At 36.8% G+C, this 19,556-nt stretch overlaps 1 protein-coding gene across 1 annotated transcript in view; it reads right to left on the bottom strand.

The window, feature by feature from the left end:
• Positions 1–4,881: 4,881 nt before the first annotated feature.
• SPTSSB (serine palmitoyltransferase small subunit B) overlaps positions 4,882–19,556 on the bottom strand; it is a 32,631-nt gene continuing 17,956 nt past the window's right edge. The window contains exon 3 of the mRNA XM_079156400.1: positions 4,882–6,098. Coding sequence (XP_079012526.1) covers positions 5,836–6,066 — 231 coding nt within the window. The 5' untranslated portion in view covers positions 6,067–6,098 and the 3' untranslated portion in view covers positions 4,882–5,835. The remainder of the gene's footprint in view (positions 6,099–19,556) is intronic.

The following is a 19,556-nucleotide window of genomic DNA, read 5'->3' as shown; positions in this document are numbered from 1 at the left end:
GGACCGAAGAGCTAAAGGAAAGATTTAGGAAAAGAAGAATCACAAGTTAGGTTTCAACCTGCAGATTCTGAAGTGTTAGCCAGTAAAATGAAAAGGGAAATAACTGGATCCTTAGAAAAGATCTGACAGTTAAATTAGATAGTGTATGTCAGAAAGTTTTAAGCCATTGCAACTTCAGAACTTTCTAAGTACTATCAGAAAGGCATATTCCTACTAATACCAGTCAGGATTACAATCATAAAGACTTTGTTTGGAGTTCTATTGTATAGCATAATGATTATAATAATAATGTGTCATGTATTTCCAAATGGCTAAGAGAGTAAATTTCAAATGTCTCACCAAAAAAAGTGAGGTGACCATATGTTAATTATATTGTTTTAATCAGTTTGCATTGCATGTATATATCAAAACAAATAGCCAAAGCAATCCTGGGCAGGAAGAGTGATGCAGGAAGTATCACAATACCAGACCTTAAACTCTACTACAGAGCAAACAAAAATGGCATGGTATTGGCACCAAAATAGACAGGTAGACCAATGGTACAGGATAGAAGACACAGAGACATACCCACATAAGTACAGTTATCTCATACTAGACAAAGTTGCCAAAAACCTACAATGGAGGAAAGAGAGCCTCTTCAACAAATGGTCCTGGCAAAACTGGAAATCCATATGCAGTAAAATGAAATTAAACCCCTATCTCTCACCCTGTACAAAACTCAACTCAAAATGGACAAAGGATCTAGGAATTAGATCTGAGACCCTTCAACAAATAGAAGAAAAAGTAGGCCCAAATCTCCATCACGTTGACTTAGGACCAGACTTCCTTAACAAGACTCCCATAGAGCAAGAAATAAAAGCAAGAATCAATAAATGGGATAGATTCAAACTAAAAAACTTTTTCTCAGCAAAGGAAACAATCAATAATGTGAAAAGGGAGTCTACAGAGTGGGAGAAATTCTTTCCCCCACACACGTCAAATAGAGCACTAATCTCCAAAGTTTATAAAGAACTTAAAAAACTTTACACCAAAAATACAAAGAACCCAATCAGTAAGTAGGCTAAGGAACTGGGCAGACACTTCACAGACAAAGATCTACAGGTGATCAACAAATATATGAAAAAGTGCTCATCATCCCTAGTAATTAGAGAAATGCAAATTAAAACCACCCTAAGAGTTCATCTAACTCCAATTAGAATGGCTATTTTCAAGAACACAAGCAATAATAAGTGTTGGCGAGGATGTGGGGAAAAGGCACACTCATACATTGCTGGTGGGGTTGCAAATTGGTGCAGCCACTCTGGAAAGCTATATGGAGATTGCTCAGAAAACTTGGAATGGACCCACCATTTGACCCAGCTATCCTACTCCTCAGTTTATACCCAAAGGACTTAAAATCAGCACACTACAGTGATGCAGCCACATCAATGTTCATAGCAGCTCAATTCATAATAGCTGATTGTGGAACCAACCGAGGTGAGATGCCCTTCAACAGATGAATGGAAAAAGAAACTGGTATATATACACAATGGAATATTACTCAGCCATAGAGAAGAATAAAATTATGGCATTTGCTGGTAAATGGATGAAGTTGGAAAATATCATGCTAAGTTAAATAGGCCAAGTCCAGAAAACCAAAGGCTTAATGTTTTCTCTGATAAGTGGATCATGATACATAATGAGGGGGGGTGGCGGTGGGGGAAAGAGAAGAATGAAGGAACTTTGGATGGTGTAGAGGAAAATGGGGCAGGAGGGGGTGGGAGAAGGAAAGATAGTAGAATGAGACAGTATTATCCTATGTATATGTATGATTACATGAATGGTGTGAATCTTCATTGTGTTCAATCACAGAGATGAAAAGTTGTACCCCATTTATGTACAATGAATCAAAATACAGTCTGTAAAAATAAAAAAAATTAAAAATTAAAAAAAGGAAAGAAAAAAATAAAAAATAAAGTTGTATTCGAAAGAAAAAACATCACATTGTACCTCAGACATATGATTATTATTTGTCAATTTAAAATAATAATAAAATTATGACTTCAGTTTGTAAAGTAGAAATGGGAACGTTCTTTGATTTTACAAATAGGGTCTAGGAGAATGTGTGTGTCTAGGAGAAGAAATCCTGAAACCATTTACTCCAAATAAACTATGAAGTCATGCAGTATGAGTTTCACATCACTTTTTATAACAAGGCAGGGTAATTCATTACCATCCTGGGCTACGGAAAGAGACGTAATGTCCAAAGATGGCTTCAAAGGGCACCTGATCTAGCTTCTCCTGGTAAATCTATCTAGACTCCTATTCCAATCTAGGCTGTGAACTTGACCCAGCTTACATTGAGAAGGAACATAGAGACTGGTGCAGGTATACTAAATGCCACATGTTTCAGTGACTATCCTATTCAGGAAGGAAAACACATCCCACCCTTCCAATATGGAGTGCAACCTTGCAGCAGCCCCTTGTGGTAACTCTATAGTTCCACAGAAAGCTCCCATAAAAGAAGCAACATAATTGGAATCCTTAAAGAGCTAAGGAGGTCTAGAGAAACAACTCAGCTAAGCATAGATCTGAGTCATCTTAGGATACCAAACCCCCTCCTGTTTATCTTCTGAAATTGAGAAATGTCCAACAGTCTTAAAATGGTCCAAAGTCTTTTCAAATTCTTCTGACCAGAAGTCTCTTTTCTTTTGAATAAAAATCTTCAAATTTAATGTTCATTGGAATCATATAAGAACCTTTCAATAATTTAAGATTCCTGAGCCCTCCTCTAAAACATTTCTGTTTGGATGACCCTGGCATAGCCTAAGCCACTGTTTCTGAGAACCTAATATTGATATTTTTTTTAAATAAAAATTTTGAATGTACCAAGACAATTTTTACAAATAATACCTGAATACCTATCACTTAGTTTCTGATATACTTTTCTTCACATATTTATTCATTTTTCTGTCTTTCTATCTATCCATCCATACTTGGTTGACATTTAATACATTGAATGAGTGAATGGATGTTACTGTTTTAGGCAGAAGTGGTCCATTCCGAGGTTGCCCTAATACATATATTGAGCTTCCTTGTTTTTGTGTTGGCCCAGGATACGGGCAGCTATATATTGTTCCCTAAGGTGTAGCTCTGCTAAGCTCTGTATGAACCACTGGACCAGATGCTAGAGATTCAGAAATAAGGACAAATCTCTGCCTTCCAAAAGTATACCAGTGACAGAACTTGAATATATTAGTGATGGGAAAAGAAAAAAGTAGAAAAAGTGGACTAGTAATTGCTTTTTTTCATAAATAATAAAGACTAATCAGTGATATCATTATGTTAAAATTACCTGATTTCTTGTTTTTAGTTGCATGAGTAGATTTTGAAAGAAATTGATGCTTTTTGCCAATAGTAGGAAAAGAGTATTTTATGATTCCTTCTTCAGTCAGTGACAATTGCAAGCCCACTGAAACCAAGGATGCTTTGGCTTTTTAAAAAGTTCTATACATGCCATTGAGATATTCAAGTAATAGAAGCAAAGAAATAGCACATAAAAAGTGTTTCTAATCTAGCCTAACTGCGGTCAAGTTTAAGAACATCTCTGCCTACTCTAGAACGTCAGCAGAGCAGACTGGCCAGGTAGGGCTTTCTTTTCTTCCTCACTGTGTACTGATAGGTCCCCCTGTTCACCTATATTTGATTATATTTTTTGTGCCCTGTATTTATTATTTTTGATTGTTCTGAGGTGATGTTTGCCTTCAAAGTGACATCCTGGGGCAGTGCTTTGCCATGATCCTTTATTAAGCTTAACTTGCATCTATTCATGTTTATTTTAACTCTCTTATTTTTGGAAGGAGTATTTGGAGAAGGTCAATGCAGTGTCTTTGTGATTGAATTCTAAAAGTAGTTAGCAGGGGTCCACGTATATAGGGTGTTGGATCATCGTGAACTGGGAATGCATTCAAGTTCATGCTTAACTGAGAATCCTCTGTTAAATATTTAAAAGTGAAAACAGTCTTTCAAAGTAGGCATGTGGGCCTGGGAAGCATAAAATGGATGAACACAGCACCCAGGTATAGCAGCAAAGGTGGCAATTGGGACCAGGCTTCTTGTTCTTCCAGTCTTGACTGTCCCTTTATGCTCTTACCCTTCTTACTTGGTGGAATTCTGCTTTCTGACATGTTGGTGAACCCTGTCCCTTCAACTTTCATGTTGTTCTCCCATGAGCTTCTATGTGGTAAATATTGGCACAGCCCAGTGTGGGCCTGACCTGGATTTGCCTCCTTGCTCTCATGCTAGAAACTAACTGACCTTGAATAAGAAATGTAGCTTTTCTAAGCTCCAGTCTCCTTATCTGTAGGAGGGAGAAGTTGATGCCTACCTTTACATGTAAAAGGGATCCAGCATGGGAAGTCCTTTGGTAATGGTAATTTACAGTTTTAAGATCAGTTGCCACGTTGGATTAGCAAGAAATAAGTCAAGGAGATAACAGTGTCCAACTTAGTGCAATTTGAGGAAAAAAAAAAACCAAATCTGCAGTGGACATTTTACTTATAAAATTAAACTTAATTTTATTTTGCAAAAGGCAAGAAATGCATATTCAGATCTGGTTGCTCTTTAAAACACGTGTTTGCTTTTTTACTAACAAACATGCAAGTTAATTTGGCATGCTAAATGTCTTTCTTTTTAGCCTTCCTTGGAATTTTTTTTTTTCTCAACACAAACAAGGGTGCAAATATTGTCCAAAATCTATTTACATTTTTACCTTCCAGAATTACTAACATTAATATTTATTGGGAGGAAAGAAAAGCAGCAAGGCTAGGTCTTTGGCATTCACATTTGATTCAGCAATATAATTAAAAACTTATATTTGCTTTTAAAATAAACATTTTGAAGGAAACTTAATAAATCTTGTTTCTGCTCTACAAAGGAGCCACTACATCAAAGCATTTAACTGGAGCTGTCGAGTTCCTGCTGGTGGAATATTACTTCCAGCCTATTTATTAGCTTTTCTTCCTGTAGCCCCATACATGCCTTTTTTTTTTTTTCCTCCAGTGAGTGAAAGCACAGAAAGAAAAATAATTTCTTTTCTCTTTTACCCTCAGCATCATGCCAGGCAAGGAAACATCAAAAGTCACAATATCTGAATTATCTGAATTTACTTTGATTATATTTTGTTTCTTACACTTAAAATGATTATGCATTATAATACTTACTTGTTTATCTAAAATTAACATTGCTGATTTTAAACTGACTTTTAGAGGCATTTGAAACAATTCATGAACCATGTCTGAAAGAAAATAATTGCCTCCAGCCTATTCTTTTGAATTTGAAATAAAAGAATTTCAGGTATTAGCAGTTTACTAGAAAATAAGATTTTAGGGAGTTCATATAATTTATTCACATCTTTTTATACATTGTAAACAAGAATAGGATACTTTTGACAGTAGCCTATGAAGATTTTTTTTCTTGTAATATATCCTTCGGTGTAGGATAGGTATTAAGGGAGCATTTAAAATATGATTATGGAAAAATCTCTTATGAACCCATTTTCCAGGAAAATCTTATATGAAATTGTCCTGATTTAAAAACAAATTCCAAAGTCATAGATTTGCATTGAGGGAACATGGTATGTGACGTAAAGGCATCATATTTTCTATGGTCTAATGAGCAATGTAGCATGTATAAAAGAAACTAGAGACATCCATCTCAAACTCCAGGCAGGACATAAAAGTGCATAGAGAAGAGCGCTTTTCAGGTCAGAGAGTGAAAGACGACACAGTAGTCACTAAATCAATATGTTGTAAGCAACATAAATGTGCAATGCCATTTCACAGAATTCAAATGAGATCAGTTAGAAACTGTACTGTGATAGCCACATATTTTTGAGAAAAACTCCCAAGCCAGGCGAATGTGGATCGGGATGAAGACATAGGCAGTGTATACCACCATAGCAAAAATGGTTAGTAGGATGGTATTGAACATAGATCGCTCCCAGGGTTCCAAAACAGCACAGCAGCTAATGATTTGGTATTGATAGTAGAGCCAGGAGAAATACTCCTTCACACGCCTGAAATCCATGGTTGGCTCCTTCAAGCTGCACAAAGTCTGTCCTGTTAAAGAAGATAACAGAGTAGAAGAAAAATGAAATAAGGAAAAAAAAAACCCAGACTGTCCTTAAATTTTCATAATCTTGGCAGGTTAAAATATTTCAAAGACTGTTAAAGATCATTGAATGGATTATTAATATAGAGATTACATAGAAATAATATATAATACATTAATAATAAAAGTAATTATTACTATCAATACTTGTTACTAAAAATATTAGTAATATCTAAAAATGATAATTATTAGTAATAACTCTCATGATAACCATCTCTGAAAATTAAGGTTAACCACATTTTCTTTAACTATGTACAGAAAGAGAGATAAATGCAAACTTTTCTGTTTCCAACAACACATATTCTGACAGAAGACTTAAGGAGTGGTGTGCAGAAAAGTTAATATGGCTAACCCGAGGCTGCTGTCTTCAGAAGGGCCTGCATACAAGTTTGGCCCTTGGCTGGCATCTGAGAACTTGGCTTTTGGAATGTTCTTCCTATTCCCTAAAATACAAGAGTTTATAAACCATGTAATTTGTAGTGAATACCCACTGTATTCTGGTAATCTGAAATTTTAAAAAATTTCCAGGTACAGGATGATCACATTGCCAGCCCCAATGTAAACCTTGGGCAAAGACATGGAACATACAGATGCTTTTCAAGCAGTGGGGTTACATCACAATAAACATATCATAAATTGAAAGTATGGTAAATAAAAAATGCATTTGACATATGTAATCTATTGACCATCAAAGCTTAGCAACATAGTACATGATCAAGTATGGTTGTCCATCTTCCTGATCATGTGGCTGACCAGGAGCTGTGGCTCACTGCTACAGCCCAGCCTCACCAGGGTGTATATTGTACCATATATTAACGGCCCAGGAAAAGAACAAAATACAAAATTGTATGTGTATTTTCTATGGAAGTTCTATTGCTTTTGCATCATCTTTTTGTTTTAAATCTTTTAGTTGTTGAAGGATCTTTATTTTTATTTATTTAAATGTGGTGCTAAGGATCGAACCCAGTGCCTCACACATGCTAGGCAAGCGCTCCACCACTGAGCCACAATCCCAGCACTGCTTTTGCATCATCTTAACCATTGAAAAATCCTAAGTGGAACCACAGTAGGTTAGAGATGATTGATATATTACCACACTTTTTTTGCTGGTAGAAAAGGGAACACACCCATGGGAGCATCAAGCATCAGACGCCTACACATGGATTTCTTCAGAATCCACCTGTGTCTTCTTTTCCTGTGGATCCTGTTGTTCATGGTTTTGCTGTGTGTAGTTAGATCTTGGATGTTGGTACAAATACATGTTGAGTTTCATGAGTCCTTATAGTGAATTGCTAAATGGTGGTCTGGGGAACACCCAAAACGAATGTGAAGCCTAAGGGGTTCTTTGGATGATCATTTAGTTTGAAGCACAGAACTTATCAAAACTATTGATGTGTTTTGTTGGCTTTTAGATAGCACCACAGTTATAACCACATGTAAAATTTTCCAGGAAGAAGACCTCCTCTCATTTCTTAGAAAGACTCATTGGATGATTTTACAAACCTGGAATACAGGCTCACTTCTGTGACTCTTCTGCTTATTCCTAAGAATGTGATGGTGCCACATCATCAAAGTCTGCTTGATAACTTTTACTATCCCACTCACAGGTAGAAAGAAACCTTTTTGAGGATGAATTCTATCTTTTGGCCTATCTTTCTTTCCCTCCCTCCCTCCCTCCCTTCCTCCCTTCCTTCCTTCCTTCCTTCCTTCCTTCCTTCCTTCCTTCCTTCCTTCCTTCCTTCCTTTTTCTTTCTTTTTCTTTCTTTCTTTCTTTCTTTCTTTCTTTCTTTCTTTCTTTCTTTCTTTCTTTCTTTCTTTCTTTCTTTCTTTCTTTCTTTCTTTTCTCTCTCTCTCTCTCTCTCTCTTTCTCTCCCTTTCCCCTCTTTGGTACTGGGATTGAACCCAGGGGTCCTTAACCACTGAGCAACATTCCCAGTCCTCCCCCCCCCCCTTTTTTTCCACTTTTTATTTTGAGACAGATTCTCCCTAAGTTGCTTAGGGCTTATTAAGTTGCTGAGGCTGGCCTTGAATGTGTGATCCTCCTACCTCAGCTTCCCCAGTTTCTGGGATTTCAGGCATGCACCACCATGCCCAGCGTTTTTTTCTTTTTCCTGTTTCTCTAACCCTCTTTTGAGTAAAAGCAAGATGCTTTTGCTAATACTGTGAACTTCTTATTCTATAGGGAGATACTGATCCTTGTACACTGGATCCTAGGAATATTCCTGCCATAAAGAGGTCATCAGTAAATATTTCCTGACTGAATGAGAAAATAGGGAATGAGAAATAATCAATTTAAAAATAACCATACAACACTCCTTGTCCTAATGTAAGTGGGATATAGTTAGCTATTACTGATTTTAATATGGCTTGGCTTTGATAAGAAGTAACATGTTTGACAAGGATCATTTCCACAAAAACTTAAAATGGAAAGTCCATGTGTGACAAGGTCATAGTTATCTGTAATAATGGCCAAAACTCTTCAGATAAATGGATAATGTTTTACTTTTCTTTGAAAAGTCAAACTCCCATGGTTCTTAGAAATCAAGGGTGAGAACTAAACAATTAGATTTAAATACTTGGGTTGGGCAGGTGATCTTGGGAGGATATTAATGCCAATGTTCTTTTTTTCCTTCCAGTTCTGACTGCAGAGATGCAGCAAAGGTGAATAGGGTTAGGCCTGGAAGAAAATGAATGACAGAAGGAGGTGTCTTAGTCTGTTTGTGCTGATTTAACAGAATATCTTGAGACTGGCTAATTCATAAATAATAGAAATTTATTTCTCACAGTTCTACAGGGTTGGTAGCCCAAGATGAAGGTACTAGCAGGTTTGGTGTCTGGTGTACCTGCTTCCAGGATGGTGCCTTGAAGTCCATGTTCTTGCATGGAGGAGACCATGGAAGGGCAAAAGCTGAATGCTGTGGGAAGCTTTTATTTATTTATTTATTTTTTTAAATAAGAGTCTACATTCTGTTCACAAAGGAGGAACCTTCATGATGTAATCACCATTTCAATGCTGCTGCATTGGGGATCAAACTTTCAACATGGATTTCAAACTGTACCAGAGTGGTTATTTCAATAGGTGGCATTATCCCAGCAACTGGATTTCTCACAGTATAGGCTGAAACAGTGAAAATTAAGTTATCACTCTTTGAGCCTTTAGGCTGTGTTATTAGACAACTTCAAAAAATCTTATTCGTGATTGCCCATATTGGCTTCCTTCTAATTATTCAGAGTTCGCGGACTCAGGAACCTGGAGTTGTTTGTTGATTAGTATCCAGTGCCAGGATGTGCTAGAGGAAGGTGAGATAATAATGGCTTAGACAGATGCCGTTCCTTCCCTTAGGAAGTATGAACCAATTAGGGAGACAGATAATAATAATATAATACATGTAAATATATCATTATTGATTAGGTTAAGTACCCTGAAATAAAAGTGTACGTACGGTAAGAGGGGCTTTGGGAAACCCGATCCAGTCTAAGCAGCTCTCTAAGGAAGAGATATTTGAGATAAGATCCAAGGGTAAAGCCTGTAGATACAATGGCTAGCCAGTGGGGAGAATGGCCAAGACAACTTGTGCAAAGGTTAGAGGGGGAAAGGAGCTTGGGAGGTGATACAGGAGTCAGGGGATGGAGCACAGGGAGCAGGGAGTGTGGTAAAACTGAAGAGGTAGAAATGGCCAGTGTGAGACCAGAGGGGTAAGGCCAGACTGGATAGGCTATGTTGTTTTTAGCAGATATGTTAGGGGTTCCAGAGGTTATTATTAAGGGGAGACAGTGGCGGGTTGGAGAAGAAGAAACCATAAGCTCATACAGCACATTGCATTCTAAAGCTAAGCTGAAATAATTTTGGAAACTAATCATTTCAGAAAATTTATGCCTCTGCTCTTCCCGTGGGCATTACTCAGAGTCAACTGTATACTGAGAATCTGTTTAAAATATTGTTGATACCCTTTTCAGTTTTATAATGAGATAATATTGCTCATTTAGAAATATCATTCACCTTTTCTCTTTATATTATAGTTTTTAAAAGTGCACTAATTAATCTCCTGGCAATTGCTTTCTCTTTTAAAGTTAATTCCTTGCTTGGGCAGTGTTGGTGGTTATTGATTACAGTCTTGTGAGAGATCCTGAGTCAAAGACACCCAGTTACTGTATCCAGATTCCTGAGCCATTAAAAACTATTTATTTGAAAATTCTGGAAGTTAATCAATCAAACACTCAAAGAAATAACCAACAAAAAGCATACAAACATATATTACACCAAAGAAGAATACATAATAAGACCTTGGTCACAAATACCCCAAATCTGCAGTGATTTGAAATCTGGCTATTTCAAATACATTTTCATACTACTAACAACTTAAGGAGTTAAGATTTAAAAAATTTCTTTTGAATATTTCCACAATCTGTCATTTCTTAGCCCTCTGAGCAGTCAGCTGTGACATGGGGAAAATGCTTTTATCGTTAACTCTCACTTCAATCTCATGAAGTCTAAAAGTCATTCCACAAAAAGCACTGATTGTGCCCCTTTCTTTGATTCTGTTTCCCCCTATTGATTATAAGCAATTTTAAAGATTGTTTATTCATAGTTTCTTATGATGAAAAGGTGAGAAGATGGAGAGTTCGTTATTATTGGTAAGCCATCTGGTACAGTCTATTGTTAGAATGTGCCCTATTTTTAGATTCTACATTTGCTTAGGTAATATAATTCTCCTTCCTTGTGAGTCCATTTTATTATCTCCTATGGGACTACATGCATGATTTTAAAAAGCTGCTTTAGACAATGTGATGAGTAACACGGGTAGGAGAATTCATTTATTCATTGACCAAACATCATTTTGATAGAACTATGTGGCTTCTGCATGGTAATGGTCCCAGAAGGACTCTGTTCCAAAAAGCATTGCAGGCAGGAAATGCTGTTCTGTACCACATAACAAGCAGAGAATGAGGGGCCAGGAATGAGCACTAAATGGAGGCAAAGAACATGGACAATGCTAAGAAGGAAGTTGGGAAAAGAGGCTGAATTTGGGCAAATAACTTGATTAAATGTAGGCAACCTAAAATCAGATGACAGCAAACATCTTGGTCTGGAGTTTTCACAATGAAATGTTAAATTTGCTTACCTACTTCTTTAAAGACCTAATGCCATATCCCTGCAAAGGACTAGAAATATTTACTTTATTCAAGCACACCATGAATCTCCTTGTTTTTAGCTATGCAATTTTTAAGAAATGACTTACCATGTTTGGAAATATTCTTTAAATGATTTCCTCTAAACTGGATGACTTTGGAAACCCACTTAGACCTTTAATGAGGTTGTGCATTCAAAAGCGGCACTGCCTATGCAGGCTGTAGCATATCTTCATGGGTGCAGTGCCCTGGATGTCACTCTAATATGGTTCTGACTCTGACATGCTGAATTATTTGATGATACCTGCTTTAGACTGAATCATTTGTTTTCCCCCAAGTACTATCTTGAAATCCTAACCTGCAAAGTGTAGTACTAGGAGGTGGGGCTTCTGGAAAGCGATTAGGTCATGAAGGCAGAGCCCTCATGAATGGAATTAGTGCCCTTATTAAAGAGACTTCAGAGAGCTCCCTTGTTCCATCTGTCTTGTGAGAACACAGGAAGAATACATCTATTTGGACTAGGAAGACGCCCTCACCAGACACTGAATTTGTGGGAACCTTAGTCTTGGACTTCCCAGCCTCGAGAGCTGTGAAAAGTGAATTCCTGTTGTTGATGAGCCATCTAGAATATGGTATTGTTATAGCTGCCAGAACAGACTTAAGCAACATTCTCTGGAAAGGGGGAGGGCAGAAGATTTTAAAAGGGGTTGTCATACTGCTGCCTGTACTTCTCAGGAGGCCCTGTTGAAACTCAAAACAGCTGGAGCTCCCTGTAAGAAGTGGGGGAGTCAGGCAAAGTCATCATTGCTACCTGGAGGAACAGACTGTCAAGCAGCAAGAAAAGCCCTCTCTGAGCCATTGTTTTAAAATCCTGAGAAAGTCTCCTTCAGACAGGACTAGAGCAATATATATTCCACAGCTGCCTAGAGGCTTCGATTGATCAGAATCTCTTTAATTAATATCAAAACAGTTTATACTTTCATCGAATTACTTTTAGTTTAGAAAGCACTTCTATTTTACTTGCAAAGCCCAGAGCATGTATTTGAGAATAAAGATAGTGGTTCAAGTCCTGACTCCTCTACTTACTGGCTATGTGACCTTGGGCCAGTTACTTAATTGTCCTTGGCCTAGATTTCCTCACCTGTAAAGTGGAGATAATAATCCCTATTGTTTGGGGCTGCCGTGAAGAACAGCAATAATGCAAATACAGCATCAATCCCGGGGACTTGCATGTGGAAGAAGTGCTTAGATAGGAAGACAGAATCTAACTCTAGGAAGACTTTCCTCTCTCCTCTACTTCTATTTATCCATTAAAATAATTATCAGCGTGCTGGAAGTTGCTTTCAGAATATTCCCTGAATATTTTATGGAAGTCGCACTGAATATTCCAGTGAACAAGACAGGCATGGCCATTGCCTTCAAAGATGATAATTCAACTCAGTATATTCCACCAATATATAGTTTAAACGATACTCAGCTCTTGTATCAGGTAGCTAAAATGGAATCTTGGAGTGCTAGCAGACTAGAGATCCCCTAAGGTGAATCACTCATTTTAAAGGAAAGGACCTAGCTTGGGGTTTAGTATTAAACTGATATTAAATTGGTTGGCATTAATTTGTCAAACCAAGTTCACGTTATTGATTTATGTGGGATTGGCATGGATTTATATCCCATAAATTAACATTGGAATAAGAAGCAGAAATTCCAGTTGAGGATTTTCTGTGTTCTTCTGAGGTAGTGGTCACCTCAAAGCCAAGCAAGGACAAGGGAACTAGGTGTGAAGGATATTTGGGAGGCCTCAGTCCCATCCTCTCTCAGTTTCCCCAGACTCTATTCCCTTCTTACATAAGACTTTTTTTCTGACACTGGGTAGTTCAGATTCTGGCCTAGCAATTAAGCATTTGAAGGACCACTAATTGCAAATGTAATTGGGAACTGGTAAAACCTAAGGTTCTTATTAGTAATGTACACATGAGCATGGATGAAAGAACCGGAGCAGAATTTTGCCAGGTTAGAGGAGAGAGAGGGAGGAGGATTATTAAGAATCAGAGAGAGGGACTAGATCCTAGAAAGAATTCACTGAATGAATAGGGACACTGGAAAATATGAAGGACTTTGAAATCCCCCAAGAGACTATTTCATAATTAAATGGAGAGCTAGTTGCTTTTTTTTTTAAATTTGTAATATCACTACTCTTTGACCAACAGGTGAAGATTTTTTTTCTCACTACATTTATGTGCAGTGGGGAAGGAGATTAAATTTCATCTTTCTCCCTGACTGACAGTGAGAAGACACGGAACTCACATTATTTGGGGTCAGGACTCGATTCTGGCTGAATGGATAAGAAAATAAACAAGTGTGACAATTATAAAAATCCAGGTGCTAACGTGAACTGTGAAGGGAGCTTGCAGGAGAAGTGGTGCCTGGGTTTGTTTGGGAAGTTTTTTGTTGTCTTCTGTTCTGGGGAATAAGACTGGTAGGAAGTTAGGTAATTGTGATGCAAGATGAGCTGCAAGTAACCGGGGATGGCGGCATCTACCTTGGGAATATTGCAGAAGTGATCTTGCAGTCCCTCCTTGGCCTAAAAAAAGAGTACTCCACATTATTGGATTTTTTTCAGGCAGGGATTTCCCTTTCTAAAAATCAACTTTCCTCTGGGTTAAAAAAAAAAGGCAGGGGGCTAACACATTTTGGGTGACATTTACTTATACAACCTCAGGATCAGGGACTGAAAAGTGAGAAGGACCAGCAATTGATTTGTGGCTAACTCTTTCCCAACTCATCTTGCAGTTCTAGATCAATCACCCAGCTGTTTTTATGCTTCATATTCAGTAGTTGAAATCTAAGAAGTGAGTGATAAAAGTGTCCTGTTGATTGAGGAGAGAGATGCTCTATCTAAAAAACGACTATGCTTGTATTCAGAAATAGCTTTCTTTGAAAGGAGCTCAGTATAACTTATGCAAATACAGTCCTTCCTTTAGTTAAGTAATTCATTTATTAAAAAGGAAAAAAAAAAAAAAAAGGAGGGCAGTGATTTCCTTACAAAGAGTACAGTACAGAAAAGGAGGATAAAGAAGAGTAAGTTTACAATGGAGATGATTAAACATTGCTCAGTTGATCAAAGTCAACCTCAGTAGTGATTGCTCTTATTGATAGTATGCATCCATGAAATAATGTCATGAAAATGGCTTCCTACCTCTGTAGTCTTCCTCTTGATAACCCACAGGCCTAATCATTAAAAAATAAATAAATAAATAAATTCCAGTAGAAGGATATCCTACAAGATATATGACCAGCATTCCTCAAAATTCTCAAAGTCATCAAAAACAAACACACACACACTCACAAAACAAACAAAAAAAAGCAAGAAAAGTATGAAAAATGGTCAAAGCCCAGAGGCACTCAAGGAAATGTAATGACTAATTATAATGCGGTACCCCAGATGAAGTCCTGGATCAGAAAAAGGACATTAGGCAAAAACTAAGGATATCTGAGTAAAGTAAGGAATTTAGTTAATAATGGTATATCAATATGTCTCATCAATTATAACAAGTATGTCTTACTGAGGTAAGATTTGAATAGGGGAAATTGGGTTCAGAGTATGTGGGAACTCTCTGTGGCATGTTCTTGATTTTTCTGAAAATCTAGAATTGTTCTAAAAAATTGTCTATTTTAAAATTTCAAGAGAAAAAAAATTAGGAAGTTCTTTAAAGGTCCAGAGTTATCTTTGTTCTAAACTCTAGTGAACTTTGCTTATGTTAGCTATTCTTGCCTTGTGAAAATCTTTTCCCAATAACACTTGTATGTAGGTAAATAATACATCCTACAGGGGACTGGCTTTAAACATTTTAAAACACAATAGGAAACAAAATACAGTTTGCATTGTGATCCAATCTACACACAGATACCTGATCATGCAACTGAAGCAAATATCTCTCCAAATAATACTATCTTTGAGGCACATGCTATTTTATATTCTACTCTCTTCTATTTTATTATTATAGTCTATTCTACCCTATTCTGTTATTCTCTCTTTTCATTAAAAATATTCCAGTTGTGATTTCTTAGCCCACCAATTGCATTCTGCAATTAGAAAACTATGTTAAGGGCTTAACTCAAGTGCTAGCTTCTCTAAGCTATCTCTGTACTGTCCAATAGAGCAGCCACTAGGCACATGTGGAAATTTAAATTTCAAGTGCTCAATAGTCACATGTGACAGGTGGCTACCATACTGAACAGCATTTATGTAGAATATCTCCATTACTGCAGAAAGTTTTATTGCACTCTACTGCAGAATCTCTCCATCTCTTGGACTAATGAAACAGCTTACCAACTTGTCTCCCTTTGAGATTACAATCTTCCATGCTGCTGTTATAATTGACTTTCTAAACATAGAGTTTCATTTCTCTGCTTGAAAACCTACAATGGTTCTCCATTCTTATGAAATGAAACATTCGTTTAAAGCCCCGCACAGTTTGATTTCTTCACCTCTCCAGCTTCATCTCTCAACTTTTGTGCTAAACACTATTGATTCTAAAGCTTCCATGTTTTAGTTCATACTCTTTTTCTTTCCTAGAAATTCTCTTGTGCCCCTTCTCTGCCAGATAAAATCCTATTTATTTTCAAGGCCCAGTTCTTTTTTCCTCTCCACTGTGAAAGATTCTCTGAAGACCTTCCCTACCTGCCAAGGAAAATGTATTGCTTTCTATGTGTTACCATTGTAGCAACGTTTCTCACTACACTGTATTAAAATTAGCCATGTACAACAGATTTCCCCACTAGACTGTGAGGTCTTTGAACATGGGTATTATGTAGCATTTATCTCTTTATCTGAAATGCCTAGCAGGAAAGTTGGTTGCTTGATTGACTGGCTGACTGACTAACCAAAAATTGTAAGGTTATTGAGGGCAAGAACCACACTTGGACTTATTTAATATTTATCCAGCATGATGTGGGACCCATACAAGTTGCTTATGAATTCACATTGCCTACTTTCAGGCAATGAGTTTAGACAGATTGTTTTCTGCAAATTCAGTACCATCTGTCTTTTTGAAGGATGGATGAGAGCAAGTGCTATTTTTTAAAAAATATATGACAAATGCTTTTTTAGTTCTCATAATGTTAAAAGTTCATGGACTCTGTGGAGAATAAGAAACATATGTGAAGTGGATTTAAATCCCTCTACATTGGTTTTTACAAGTGTTTATCCCAAGTGAGTAATAATTTAAGATTAGCAGATAGAAAGTGGTTCTAAAGGAAATAATCCCAGGCTGGAGCACTAGGAGACCTGAACACATTTCAACTTTCTCTCCTTTCCTCTTCTCTTCCCTCTTGCTCTTTTTCTATTTATTTATTTTACTTTGTATTCTTGGACACTTTGTGAAATCTTTCTGTGTCATAGTTTCTCCACATATAAAATGATCTCAGTGATGTAGTAAGGAGTGTGGGGATGGGTTTGGGCTCTAGAAGTGATAAGAAGAGTAATAGCAACAGCAGTGTCTTTTGTTGTTGCTTGAAGGTTGGTCAACCTTAAATTATTTAGAAGATATTGCTAAATTATAGACTCAGAGAATTTTTGTAGACTATTCTATAATGATTACTTCAACATGGAGTGGTTTACCTATTCTAGAGGAAAAAACACCCCAGTCCTTGTGTTTGCTAATTGAATTGCCCAGTGCATTAAAAATAAATAAATAAGTCAATGCATGTATGCAGCCATTACTGCAAACCACTACTTAAAAGGCATTGCAATCTCTAAAGAAATTTTCATAAGTGTCTTGGGCAGGACCACTACCTTCTGTTGTGTGGGCTGTGCACTGAACAACCTTATGTGATGGTTCTTGTCTAGGGGAGTCTAATCAAGAGCTGGTTCTTTATGTGAGCACAAAAAGATCCATGTGATGGGCTGACAGATCTGGCTCCAAGAGAATGTTATAGGCTAAACTATAAGGGAAATGACTAAACAGACTCCATTTTGCTCTGAGACTCCATGTTATGTAGGAAATAAGCTTCTCCCATGGGAACACCCTGCAACTGTGCCCATCATCAGTTACTTGGTGTGACATGTTTAATAATATACAATGGCAACTCCTATGTAGTGAAGAATTGCTCTCTTTTGATTCCTATTGCTCCTAAACAATGTACCATGTGAACAGTAATTGTGTGGATGTTAGCAACCATTCTTTAGTTTGTACCTAGGTAAGGGTCAGTTTGACCCACTTCCCCCTCTGTCGATGATCTCATGATATTAGTTTGTAATTTTGAATCATAGCAATAGACACTTATGATTGATGTGATTTTTGGTATAAGAACCCCTACAACCCTGTGGTTGGGGCTGTTCTACCAATAGCCATTTTTTGGGGCATTGTGTGAGACAGTCAGCTGGCCAGCTTAATAAAGACTCTCAAATTTGGACTTCTCAGTGGTGATCCGTCTGTTCTTAAGTTGCGCCCCATAACAATCCACAGAGATAAAGATACATACTTTCCCTCTTCTTTCCTAGTAGGGATTGAACCTAGGGCTTCATACATGCTAGGCACGTGCTTTATCACGGAGCTAAATCCCTAGCCCAAGACTCAATTTCTTATCAGACACACAAATGTGGTTTATATCTGTATGATTTGTGGCAGAATCTCATAATGTATCTTTGTAAGAATTAGGTACAACAGGAGCTTGTTGGCTTTACAGTGTCTATATATCTGGTTCTAATTTTTCTGTGAGTGACCCCAATGTTTTTGATGCCCTACAGAAAGTTCCATCTTCCATCATTTCTACTATCTATCTGGAATTTCCTTTCAATGTTAGGATACTCTCCAACCTTCCTTTGGCAACTAATTCTTCATGTTAACAGAAGAATGAATACTCGAAGTCAGACTAGAAGTGAGGTTAGAAGTCCAAGTCTTTATAGGGAACTAAAAAAAAAAAAAAAAAAAAAAAAAAATCCAAAGTTTGTGATGAATCAAAGCCAAGAAAGAAAATTAAACAACCATAGGGCAATTAAGGGATTTTCTTTACACATTCATGAGGAGTGGGATAATTCTATAGACTCCCCAGAGAGGAATAAACCATTGTAAGTCAAAGGTGTGTATTGCTCTTAGGCAAGTAAGTTACTCTAATTAAATTTTGCAACCTTGTACTTAAAAGCAAGTCACTATTATTAGAAGTGAGTTCATTATTAGTGAAATAACGTATTAAAAGGAAAAATTTTACCAACAACATAGCCAAGTTGGTACAGAGTGTTTTGTGGCTATGTGAAGCAAACTTATTGCCTCTAATTTTCATTAACACTAACAAAAGCAGAATTGAAAACATGTTTTTCCAGTTTATCAAGAGATGCCACTGTTAGATAAGACCTGTGTCAAGTACTTGTGATTTCAAAGTAGACTTTGTTTTTTGACATATTCTGGCAGACTCCCGAGGAATTTATGAATGAAGGACTTCTGGCTAGGAAAGAAAATTTGGAATTTGATTTTAATGAAAAGTTTCATAATAATTTAGGACTTACTAAATTCAATTGGTTCAGTTTCAATGCTACACTGTTTTCAAAAAGAAGGTTTGTTTTTGAAACTAAAATGAGTAGTAAGTATATAAAGACTGAGATGTTATGAATGGGAAGAGAATTTTTGTAATGGGGTGGAGGACAACAGAGTTTGTCTTGTTTCTGATGTCCTTTCATGTACTGACATAGAAACAGGGCAATGTCCTTATTTACTTCTGAAAGTACCAGCCCCAGGGTGGGCATCTGGCCAAGATTTAGCTACAATGTGTTTCTTAAGACAAGTTTCTTTATTACAATTAAAAAAAAAAAAAAAAAAAAAAAAAACCCTGTTATCCTATAAAGAAGAAAAAAGTGTATAACTTCCGATTGGCTTTTCATTTCTGAAGATTTCATGCCCAAAGGTTGCCAATTGCTTCTAGAGGTAAAAAAATGAACAAAACTACAATGCTAACATGACTTTAAGTCACTAGAAGTTATTTTTGAAGTCATTGAATTTATATCCATATTCATAGCAGCATAATTGTAGTAGTCAAAAGTTGGGAGCAACCCAAATATCTGCCATCAAATGAATCAATAAATAAAAGATTATATATACATACACTGGAATATTATTCATCCTTGGAAAAAAAAAGGAAATTCCATCACGTGCTACAACATGAATGAATCTTGTTGAAGTGAAATAAACTATTCGCAAAAGAAAAATGATTGTGATTTTACTTTCATGAGTTTTCAAGAGTAGCAGGGGTTGTGGGTTGGGGGAAATATGAAGTTGTCATTC

Source organism: Sciurus vulgaris (assembly GCF_902686455.1).
Source record: "Sciurus vulgaris genome assembly, chromosome: 10".
In the NCBI taxonomy this organism is placed as follows: Eukaryota; Metazoa; Chordata; class Mammalia; order Rodentia; family Sciuridae; genus Sciurus; species Sciurus vulgaris.
This window is presented reverse-complemented; position numbering and strand designations above follow the sequence as displayed.